The sequence below is a fragment of the Emys orbicularis genome, chromosome 1 (assembly GCF_028017835.1).
Source record: "Emys orbicularis isolate rEmyOrb1 chromosome 1, rEmyOrb1.hap1, whole genome shotgun sequence".
Taxonomy (NCBI): Eukaryota; Metazoa; Chordata; order Testudines; family Emydidae; genus Emys; species Emys orbicularis.
The window spans coordinates 328921832-328934072 of NC_088683.1; the positions used below are offsets into that span (position 1 = coordinate 328921832).

Genomic DNA, 12241 nt, shown 5'->3' on the forward strand with positions numbered 1-12241 from the left:
ATGTAATTTCAGAATGTGTGGGGGACAATTCTTGCTGTACCTCCTATCATTTACTACTTTTTCTCCTCTGTTTGGTAAGATGATAGGCAGATATTGCTGCTTCTTTAGGGGTAAAGTATTCAAACAACATAAACCTTGATTGGTCATGCAGTTAAAAACTATTCTTCTGTCCCCCTCTTGCAGTTCTGCTTATCAAAATCTGATAAAGAACAATATGAAAGAGAAGAGAGACCAGAATCCCAGCAGGACATTTTGAGAAGAGCTGCTAAAGACTTACCTATCTATACCACAACAGCATCAAGGGGTGAGGCATGCAGACAAGTCCAGTTGTCCAAAAGCTCCTAGTCCAATTCATGAGATTTATTTTGATGTTGCTGTGTGAACCGTCTGCTAAATAATTTCTGCAAAAGGCCATGACTTCATATTTCCCCATGAGATGCCAGAGTTCTTAGAGAGGACTAAGGCTTGGGGAGTATGGTCCAATAAAAAATATACCTCACTCACCTTGTCTCTCTTATCACTTAATAGTAAGTCATGAGATTTGTTAATGGTTATCTTGAGTAAATTCATTTTGCATTTAAGTGATTTCCAAACTATGGTTCCTGGGCCATTGGTGGTCTGTGGGGCACTTGCTGGTTGTCAGCACAGAGCTGCCTGGTGGTGGTGGCTTTTCTCCTTCTTTATAGCTGCCTCTACAAGTGTGCCATCTTTTTATCAAGAAGAGTCTGGAGGCTTGTTAAAAGCAACTGCTGAGAAGGAGTAGTAGCCAGCCTAACTGCATCTGCTAGATACCACGTCAGCAGAATAGGAGAGAACTATGAGCCCCCCTCAAGGACTAGGAGAGGACTAAGGCTTGGGGAGTATGTCAAGAGGCACATGGGGAGAAGAGGACCTGGTGTCTGGGTAGCATATCCAGAGGAGAAGGAAACCAAGTGGCAGGGAAGCATGTGCTGGAGGATCAGGGGAGGGGAGACTGAGGAACAGATTAAATGAAGAGGAAGAGTTGAAAAAGCATTTATTACAGTAGAAACAGATACTGCTACACTAAATACTTTCATGTTACATTTTTCTGTAAGCAATTGTTGTAGTTGCCACAGCAATCTTATGCGATTCAGAATGGAAGTGGGAGGGGAGATGTCCTTGAAACAGTCTCTTGAACATAGGAAACTTCTGTGTGTATGTAATTTAATTTTACAAAGACCTGTTTAACAGATTGACTTTTAAAATTTGAACATAGCAATCAGATATTGTGATAGATGCCAACTAATCAAGCCTGACCGCTGTCACCACTGTTCTGCATGTGACCTGTAAGTAGCTGTGATGATCTATTGTTTAAATTCTCATTTTGAATACTTGTGCCTTATTTTTATTGCTTGCCAGTGGAACTGCATAATGGTAGATCTACTATCTCTGTCCCTCTCCCAGCCCACAGAGCCTGGGCTTCATGTAAGACGTGCAAATCTCTGCCTTTCCCTCTGCTGGAACTGCAACTGTTCTTCTGCATATGGGGCCCTCTGCACCGTGGAGAATGGGGCAGGATTTGTCCTAAATGAGCTTCTAGCTTTGTAAAATGTGTTCAGTCTGAAGGATCAGTACTGGAGAGTGAAGTGGGTCTGGACTGTGATATATATGCCAACAGAAACTTCTGTGCATGGAACCTACCTTGCTTCCCTAGCTGTCAGGCACAAGCATGCTGTGGTAGTAACAACTTTGTTTCGGGAGAGCTACAGTAGCATTACAGGTCTTCGTAACTTCAGAGGTATTAGTGTTATCCACCAAGCACATTCTGCTCCACCTGCAAAATCTGTTCTTACAAGCCACTTAAGACTGGGAAATAAATTGTTAATAGATTTCAGTGACTGAACTTGGGTAGATCTATTTAATTAAGAAATCTGATGAATGCATGTGTCTGTCTGGAATTACTACCCTTTGGCCATGCTATACTAAAGTTGGGAGAAAATGGAATATAGACCATTGGAACTATCGATTTATATATTTTTCCATCTTCCTCCTCTCTATCCCAAAGTTATTTTTCTATCAAGCATTTTGATCAGATTGATTAAGTGGAGTGCCAGGTTACCATGTTTCCCATACTATCCACAGCAGCTGTAAGGCATGCTGGTTATTAAAATCAATTCTGAATGTTGAATTTTTTCCTCCTCAAATGATAATGCTGAATCATAGAATATCAGGGTTGGAAGGGACCTCAGGAGGTCATCTAGTCCAACCCACTGCTCAAAGCAGGACCAATTCCCAGCTAAATCATACCAGCCAGGGCTGTGTCAAGCCTGACCTTAAAAACCTCTCTAAGGAAGGAGATTCCACCACCTCCCTACGTAACCCATTCCAGAGCTTCACCACCCTCCTAGTGAAAAAGTTTTTCCTAATATCCAACCTAAATCTCCCCCGCTGCAACTTGAGACCATTACTCCTTGTTCTGTCATCTGGTACCACTGAGAACAGTCTAGATCCATCCTCTTTGGAACCCCCTTTCAGGTAGTTGAAAGCAGCTATCAAATCCCCCCTCATTCTTCTCTTCTGCAGACTAAACAATCCCAGTTCCCTCAGCCTCTCCTCATAAGTCATGTGCTCCAGCCCCCTAATCATTTTTGTTGCCCTCCGCTGGACTCGTTCCAATTTTTCCACATCCTTCTTGTAGGGTGGGGCCCAAAACTGGACACAGTACTCCAGATGAGGCCTCACCAATGTCGAATAGAGGGGAACGATCACGTCCCTCAATCTGCTGGCAATGCCCCTACTTATACGGCCCAAAATGCCATTAGCCTTCTTGGCAACAAGGGCACACTGTTGACTCATATCCAGCTTCTCGTCCACTGTAACCCCTAGGTCCTTTTCTGCAGAACTGCTGCCTAGCCATTTGGTCCCTAGTCTGTAGCAGTGCATGGGATTCTTCCGTCCTAAGTGCAGGACTCTGCACTTGTCCTTGTTGAACCTCACCAGCTTTCTTTTGGCCCAATCCTCTAATTTGTCTAGGTCCCTCTGTATCCTATCCCTACCCTCCATCGTATCTACCACTCCTCCCAGTTAATGTCTGCAAACTTGCTGAGAATGCAGTCCACGCCATCCTCCAGATCATTAATGAAGATATTGAACAAAACTGACCCTTGGGGCACTCCGCTTGATACCGGCAGCCAACTAGACATGGAGCCATTGAGCACTACTCATTGAGCCCGACGATCTAGCCAGCTTTCTATCCATCTTATAGTCCATTCATCCAGCCCATACGTCTTTAACTTGCCGGCAAGAATACTGTAGGAGACCTGTATCAAAAGCTTTGCTAAAGTCAGGGAATAACACATCCACTGCTTTCCCCTCATCCACAGACCCAGTTATCTCCTCATAGAAGGCAATTAGGTTAGTCAGGCATGACTTGCCCTTGGTGAATCCATGCTGACTGTTCCTGATCACTTTCCTCTTCTCTAAGTGCTTCAGAATTGATTCCTTGAGGACCTGCTCCATGATTTTTCCAGGGACTGAGGTGAGGCTGACTGGCCTGGAGTTCCCCAGATCCTCCTCCTTCCCTTTTTTTAAAGATGGGCACTACATTAGCCTTTTTCCAGTCATCCGGGACCTCCCCCGATCCCCATGAGTTTTCAAAGATAATGGCCAATGGCTCTGCAATCACATCCGCCAACTCCTTTAGCACCCTAGGATACAGTGCATCCGGCCCCATGGACTTGTGCATGTCCAGCTTTTCTAAATAGTCCTGAACCACTTCTTTCTCCACAGAGGGCTGGTCACTTTCTCCCCATGCTCTGCTGCCCAGTGCAGCAGTCTGGGAGCTGACCTTGTTCGTGAAGACAGAGGCAAAAAAAGCATTGAATACATTAGCTTTTTCCACATCCTCTGTCACTAGGTTGCCTCCCTCATTCAGTAAGGGGCCCACACTTTCCTTGACTTTCTTCTTGTTGCTAACATACCTGAAGAAACCCTTCTTGTTACTCTTAACATCTCTTGCTAGCTGCAACTCCAAATGTGATTTGGCCTTCCTGATTTCACTCCTGCATGCCTGAGCAATATTTTTATACTCCTCCCTGGTCATTTGTCTAATCTTCCACTTCTTGTAAGCTTCTTTTTTGTGTTTAAGATCAGCAAGGATTTCACTGTTAAGCCAAGCTGGTCGCCTGCCATATTTACTATTCTTTCTACACATCGGGATGGTTTGTTCCTGCAACCTCAACAAGGATTCTTTAAAATACAGCCAGCTCTCCTGGACTCCTTTACCCCTCATGTTATTCTCCCAGAGGATCCTGCCCATCAGTACCCTGAGGGAGTCAAAGTCTGCTTTTCTGAAGTCCAGGGTCCGTATTCTGCTGCTCTCCTTTCTTCCTTGCGTCAGGATCCTGAACTCGACCATCTCATGGTCACTACCTCCCTGGTTCCCATCCACTTTTGCTTCCCCTACTAATTCTTTCTGGTTGTGAGCAGCAGGTCAAGAAGAGCTCTGCCCCTAGTTGGTTCCTCCAGCACTTGCACCAGGAAATTGTCCCCTACACTTTCCAAAAACTTCCTGGATTGTCTGTGCACTGCTGTATTGGTCTCCCAGCAGATATCAGAGTGATTAAAGTCTCCCATGAGAACCAGGGCCTGCGATCTAGTAACTTCTGTTAGTTGCCTGAAGAAAGCCTCGTCCACCTCATCCCCCTGGTGTGGTGGTTTATAGCAGACTCCCACCACAACATCACCCTTGTTGCCACACTTCTAAACTTAATCCAGAGACTCTCAGGTTTTTCTGCAGTTTCATACCGGAGCTCTGAGCAGTCATGCTGCTCTTTTACATACAATGCAACTCCCCCACCTTTTTCCCTGCCTGTCCTTCCTGAACAGTTTATATCCATCCATGACAGTACTCCAGTCATGTGATTTATCCCACCAAGTCTCTGTTATTCCAGTCACATCATAGTTCCTTGACTGTGCCAGGACTTCCAGTTCTCCCTGCTTGTTTCCCAGGCTTCTTGCATTTGTGTATAGGCACTTAAGGTAACACGCTGATTGTCCCGCTTTCTCAGTCTGAGACAGGAGTCCTCCCCTCTTACGCTCTCCTGCTCGTGCTTCCTCCCCGTATCCCATTTCCCACTTACCTCAGGGCTTTGGTCTCCTTCCCCCAGCGAACCTAGTTTAAAGCCCTCCTCACTAGGTTAGCCAGCCTCCTCACTAGGTTAGCCTGCGAAGATGCTCTTCCCTCTCTTCGTTAGATGGAGTTGGTGTACAGTGAAAACAGAACCTTATAGTCTATGGAGACAGAGAGTGCCTTGTGCAGTTCAATAATATCCCCTCTTTCTGATTAATGGGCTTTTTTGAGTACTATCTTCTACTTCTCCTGGGCAGAAGGTCTGACAGCTATAATATGGGCCCTTTGCCTGAAGGGGTGGGGTTGAAAAGTAGAAGTAATGGGTATTAAAAAGTTGTTTCACAGCTTTAGGAAGTTTGAGACCAAATATTTAAATTAGAAAGTAAATGTATTTTGTACTTTAATTTTTATTTTAATTAATTGGAAATGGACTTTTTCTTTTTCAGGTGTGTACTAAAAATGGACCATCATTGTCCTTGGTATGTTTTTGTTTTTTTTAAATGAATATAAATAATATTGAAACAATTGATCAAATTCTGCACTCTCTTACACCAAAGTAAACATGTAATTACTCCATTGATTTTTAATGAAATTTCTCCAAATTCAGACATGTATAAATGAGAGCAGCATATTTCCTAATGCTTATTGCACTGTATATTGCAAGCCAGAATTGTAGGTCTAAGAAACCTAAATATGTACTTATATATAGATTCACATCAGAACTGATCAGGGTAAAAGAAATGAGAGAGGCTGAAATGCTGCTTTATTGTGTTTAATTCAATACTGTATGTGCCAAGAGATAAGAATCTAATTTACTAAATTGGGAAAATCAACTTCTTAAATGAATGTCAAGTATCAGAGGGGTAGCCGTGTTAGTCTGGATCTGTAAAAGCAGCAACGAGTCCTGTGGCACCTTATAGACTAACAGACGTATAGGAGCATGAGCTTTCGTGGGTGAATACCACTTCTTAAATGAATTCACTCCCAGATATCAAGTTGATCAGCTCACTAACAGGTACAGTAACTCCTCACTTAACATTGTCCCAGTTAACGTTATTTCGTTGTTACGTCGCTAATCTATTAGAGAACATGCTCGTTTAAAGTTGCGCAATGCTCCCTTATAACGTTGTTTGGCAGCTACCTGCTTTGTCCAGTGCTTGCAGGAAAAGCAGCCTGTTGCAGCTAGCTGGTGGGGGCTTGGAACCAGAGTGGGCCGGCAGCCCCCTATCAGCTCCCCTAAGTACCCTGTGCTGCAGCCGCCCAGCAGATTATCAACTACAGTAACTCCTCACTTAACGTTGTAGTTATGTTCCTGAAAAATGCGACTTTAAGCGAAACGATGTTAAGCGAATCCAATTTCCCCATAAGAATTAATGTAAATGAGGGGGTTAGGTTCCAGGGGAATTTTTTTCACCAGACAAAAGACACACACACACACACACACACACACACACACACACACACACACACACACACACACACACACTATAAGTTTTAAACAAACGATTTAATACTGGTACACAGTGATGATGATTGTGAAGCTGGGTTGAGGTGGAGGAGTCAGATGGTGGGATATTTCCCTTACTGCTAAATGATGAACTAGCAATTAGCTGAGCCCTCAAGGGTTAACTCTCTCACTCTGCAAGGCAGCAGGAATGGAGGGAGATATGCGCATTTCCCTTAAGTACACTGCCTTGTTAATTAGATCAGCTTGCTGAGACCACAGTTGCAAGCTCCCTCCGTCCTGAGCCCTGCTCTATGGAAGATGGGGTAAGCGGGGTGCAGGAGCAGGGGGGAGGGGGACACCCTGACATTAGCCTCCCTCTTCCTCCCCCCCCTCCCCCGGCAAAGCAAGCAGGAGTCTCGGGAGCAGCTCCAAGGCAGAGGGCAGGAACAGCACATGGCAGTCGGGGGAGGGACACAGCTGAACTGCAGGCAGCTGCTGCACAGGGAACTTAGGGGAGTGGGGAGCTGATAGGGGGCTGCCGGTCCACCCTGGTTCCAAGCCCCCACCAGCTAGCTGCAAGGGGCTGCTCTTCCTGCAAGCAGTAGACAAAGTAGGCGGCTGCCAAATGACGTCAGAAGGGAGCATTACACAACTTTAAATGAGCATGTTCCCTAATTGATCAGCAACGAAACAATGTTAACCAGGATGACTTTTAAGTGAGGAGTTACTGTATCAGGTAGTTCAAGTGTCCCTCCCCCCACTGCCGTGTGCTGCTCCTGCCCTCTGCCTTGGAGCTGCTCCCGGGAGCCTCCTGCTTGCTGTGGAGGGAAAGTGGGGTGCTGATGTCAGGGTGTCCCCCTCTCCTGCCCCCTGCTCCTGTACCCCATCTCCACAGAGCAGAGGGGGGACACGATGGCTGAGGAGGAAGGGAGTTTGCTGATCTACTTAAAAAGGCAGTGTACTTAGAGTGGGGTCAGTGTACTTAAAGGGGCGATGTGCGTCTCTCTCACACACACACACACACACACACACACACACGTCTGTCTCTCTCGCACGCATGCACCCTCTGGCACTTTGGAAAGTGGAGGGAGTGGTGCGCTCTAGTGTATAGAGTGGGTTCATCATCATGTTCAGTTTCCGCAGGGAATGTTTGCAGCCACTGCCATGCGACTATTGTGTCTCCTCCCTCTATTCGTGCTGCATTGTAGAGTGTGAGGCTACATTAACAACAATGTGTTAACACTTGAGGGGTCAGCTGAGTGCTAGTTCATCATTTAGCAGCAAGGCATTCCCTGGGAAATATCCCACCCTCTGACTCCATCACCTCAACCAAGCTTCACAATCATCATTGCTGTGTACAGTATTAAATTGTTTAAAACATATACTGTGTGTGTGTGTGTGTGTGTGTGTGTGTGTGTGTGTGTGTGTTTTGTCTGGCGAAAAAAATTTCCCTGGAATCTAACCCCCCTATTTACATTAATTCTTATGGGGAAATTGGATTCGCTTAACATCGTTTCGCTTAAACTCACATTTTTTCAGGAACATAACTACAACGTTAAGCGAGGAGTTACTGTATTGCTATATATATATTTTTTTTCCATGCAGGATTCATTTCAGGGTGTAGAATTGCAACCTGGACATGTAGACCCTATTGAATATCATGCAGTTTTTATTCCCCTACACATGACGTGCCATCCCAGCAGATATTGCTAGTTGTGGTAAACATTAATAGATGTTCTAGGGCCTAACGTGACACCCATTGAAGTCAATGGAAAGGCCCCCAGTGGCTCAAGGTCTCTGATGTCTGGCAAGACTTCATATTTTTATATAAGAAATCTGGCCAGAAATGGTGCTGGTCATCAGGCTGCTCTTTGTTCAGCAAAATTATTTCAGTGGCAGGAGTGATGGGAGGAGCCCAGATCACCTGACTTAAGGGAATATTCTTGAAAAAGGGGATTTTAAAATGTTAAATCTTAACTTTTTCATTGATGGAACGTTGTCCCAATTGACAGACTGCTGAAATCATGCACATACAATGGTGCCCCACAAAAACAGTTTGATTAATCTTTATACCATAGTGATATCTCTCTCTCTCTCTCTCTCTCTTTCTCTTTTAGGGTGAATAACTGTGTGGGATTTTCTAACTACAAATTCTTCCTCCTGTTTTTATTATACTCCTTATTGTACTGTCTGTTTGTTGCCGCTACGGTCTTGCAGTACTTCATAAAGTTTTGGACAGTAAGTTTTGCTTTTTGTTAAATTAGCATGCATTACTGAAATCTATATCAGAGCATCATGTCATCCATTTTTGTCTGTTTTGTGGATCAGTACCATCAACAGCAGCATCACTTGAGGTGACTGAAGCAAGAGAACCTTCCGAAATGAAATGAATTAAGTTCTACATTGAGTAGAGCTGGACAAATACTGTGGGAGAGTAGAGAGGGTGGAAATTCAAAAACAATAAAATGCAACTTCTCTGATGCCCAAAATTGAACAGCACAGCTCAATTTTTCAAATATGTGTGTTGGATACTTACAGAGAGCTGCTTATAATCCAAGCAACAGAGTAAAACAAATGATGGAAAATATTGTCAGATTTGAATAACAAATTCAAGGAAATAGAAATCCACTTGTGGATATTCTGCAAGCAGAAGAGACAGCTAAATGTGCCTATTCATTATGAATTTGTTTGGTTTTAATACTGAGTGCTTATAATGGCAAATTTCAATTTGAGGTTAGTAGCGTTTACTGACCAGACATGGGCATCATAAGAGTTATGCGAAGTATGTGCAGTGTTAATACTGTTTACTTTCACTGCAACTGTTTTCAGTGTTCAAATGGACAATATGCACGTACTCCATTACACAAATTCATTTGAATAGAGCCTTATCAGTGGAAGCATCCTTATACATTATATTTTATGCCAATTCTCTTCCAGAGATAAGTGCACATTCCAGACTCAATAGAGTATCTTCTATTTCATTCCCTCTCCTAATATTAAAGCCTTGCATTGTGCCTGCTGTCCTTCCTGATACATAGGACTAGATGTAGTTACTTTCAGAATTCAGCTAATGCTACTGAAAAATAATTGATTGGAAGAATTGTCATCAGTGAAAGGCTCTTCTTCACAACTTTTTAAACTTGTGACTGCCTCTTAGACACAAGTTGCCATCTGTGCAGCTGTGCAAAACAGTAATTATCCTCAGAGCTGTAAGGATGACAGTTTTTGGAGCCTAAAGATGTAGCTATATCAGGGATCTCTTTCTTTGTATAAGACTACACGATACGTTCGGAGTAGCTACACTTGAAACAGTTGTTCTTTTGATGTCTAAGAAAGACAAATGGTATAAATGGTGTACGTAGAATTGGGCGTACAGCCTGGATGACTACTAAGTGCTACCTTTCAGTATAATATATCAATTTTACATTGTGGCCCATCAGTGTAGAGCCAAAGAACTCAGTAGGAATTGAGTGTCAGTGCTTTGCAGGATCAGGCTCTATGATTGTATTCAATCGGATATGTTACTAATTTCCTCATTAAAACATTGCCTTGGCAAATTTCTCAAAACTAAATGGTCTAACTCTAATGTTCAATCTTATTGAATATACACTATTGAATCTTTAATTTGTTTGTTAACGTGGCTCAATGTGGATGTGGCCCTCTGTATTTTACAGATCAGTGGGGGAGCAGACATGCAGGAAAGAGGACTGATTTGCTTTGTCACCTCATTTCATAAGTCTTATTACAGTGGAAGTCTTGTGTCTGGACATTTGGCCATAATGAGCATTATTTAATACCACCTATTTACAGAAAATCTCTTCCAAAGCCCATCAGACACAATAGTGGAGAGGACTTCTCTGAGTGGAGAGAGGAAACTTAAGAGCTTCTTATGTAATCATTAGACTTCAATATTCCCTGCAAGCATGTGTCGTTTCTGATAATTGACTGTTTAAAAAAAAAAAAAAAAAAAAAGTGGTCTTATCTTACTCAGCAGTACTGCTTCATTTGTATATTCAATTATATCTGTTTGCTTTAGTGATTAAAACAGGTATGTGATGCTTCTTATGTCTGGTAGCACTGCAGAGCCAACATACTTAGAAAGATTGAGCAGGATTCAGTGCATCAACAACAGAACATTTTTGATTATGAGTGTGGGTCTAATTTGGCATGCAGAACTTTGATATTCAAGAGTGGAAAGAACCCACCTTGACAAATTTCAAAATGAGGTTGCTGGACTTGCAGTAGGAAAAACATCTTTTAATTGTAAACTTGCACACACTTGTTATCGAAATCATTGAGAGACAAAATCCTGAATTCTTTCAATGCCTTTCTTACAATCACTTTTCAAAGTAAAACTATACTTTATACCTATATTCAAGCCACTTATACACTCCTGCATTTAATGTACCTAAAATAAATTATAATGAGACTAAAATAGTTGACCATTTTAATAAGACTTCTGTAGAGCAGTGGTGGCACCTTCATCAGCATGGCTTACAAAATTCACTTGCGTGTGGTGTGTAGGTAGCTTTTCTAGATGAATGCCATCAACTTCTGCAGATCTAAGATTTTATTGCTAGGTGTGATTTGTTTTCTTTGAAATATTCTAGTCTCAGTAGTTGTAAAGAAAGCCTTCCAGATATGAACCAGGTATAACTGATGTGTTGCTGTCTGAAGACTGTTAGCTTCAGTGCCTCTGCAGCTGCTCATATCTTATTCGCAAAGCAAAGTGAAAATTGATCAGGCTTGTTAGTTTTCACTGTTCTGTTGAGGACCTTTGAGACAGCACTGACCCAACATGGACAAGTTTCAGATGAAATTTACTCTGCTGCAGCTTGGGAAAGCTCTGAGCAAAGGCAGAAGATGGATTCAAAAACAGAGCCTGGTACAGGGGTTCTTAGATTTTAAAGTGATGAGACCATATATAGGTACATAGATAGGATAAGTGCAACAGCACCAGCCTTGCAACAGCCAGTAGGCTCTGAGGCTGAAGTGGGGGAACAGAGCTATTTTTTTCTTCCAACAGCCAGTGGGGAATGGAAACTTCATACTTACCAAGCATACATTATCTGGATACTACAAAAATGGAGCCCTCGAGCAGATCTAGGGACAACATTGTAGTAGAAATCCCAAATCTCCTTTTGCAACAGCTGCAAGCAGGGAGAGGAAGGCTGTGGGAGGAGCTTAGATTCTCACATGGGCATTGCTACTAGCCAATAGGGCCCTTCATTTTAGTTGAGACCTCAGGCTATTAGATGTTTAGAAAATCCCTATAAATGAGAGTGCCTGTGTGGAATGAGGGCAGTATGAGGAGAACAATGAAATAAGAAAATATTCTGTGGGGAAGATGAATAGAAGTAACAGGAGAGGAAGTTTGAAACAACTTTTTTTTTTTTTTTTTTTTAAATCCACTTGGCTATTTTGTTACACGAACAATCAAAAAATATCTTTACCAAAATGAGTTCTGCCCATGTTAGGTAAACAATTTCTAAAGTTCAGAACAGCAGCAGCAATTTAACCACAGTATTGACCAGGTCCTGATCAAATTTTATTTCAAAAACTAAGTATTTTGCTTTGAGAAAATACTGTTCTCCAATAATTACTTTGTCTGTTTTACAGAAATATAATTCCAAAATAGCCAAGTGGATGTTTTTTTAAATTGTTTTTTTAAAAAAAAAAATTTCAAACTGAAGATGTGTGCC

The 12241-nt window shown here is 42.6% G+C and overlaps 1 protein-coding gene across 1 annotated transcript in view; it reads left to right on the forward strand.

The window, feature by feature from the left end:
* ZDHHC20 (zinc finger DHHC-type palmitoyltransferase 20) overlaps positions 1-12241 on the forward strand; it is a 74380-nt gene that overhangs the window by 52541 nt on the left and 9598 nt on the right. Inside the window, exons 4-7 of the mRNA XM_065397603.1 lie at positions 184-304; positions 1238-1307; positions 5539-5571; positions 8657-8777. Of these exons, the coding sequence (XP_065253675.1) occupies positions 184-304; positions 1238-1307; positions 5539-5571; positions 8657-8777 (345 nt within the window). The remainder of the gene's footprint in view (positions 1-183; positions 305-1237; positions 1308-5538; positions 5572-8656; positions 8778-12241) is intronic.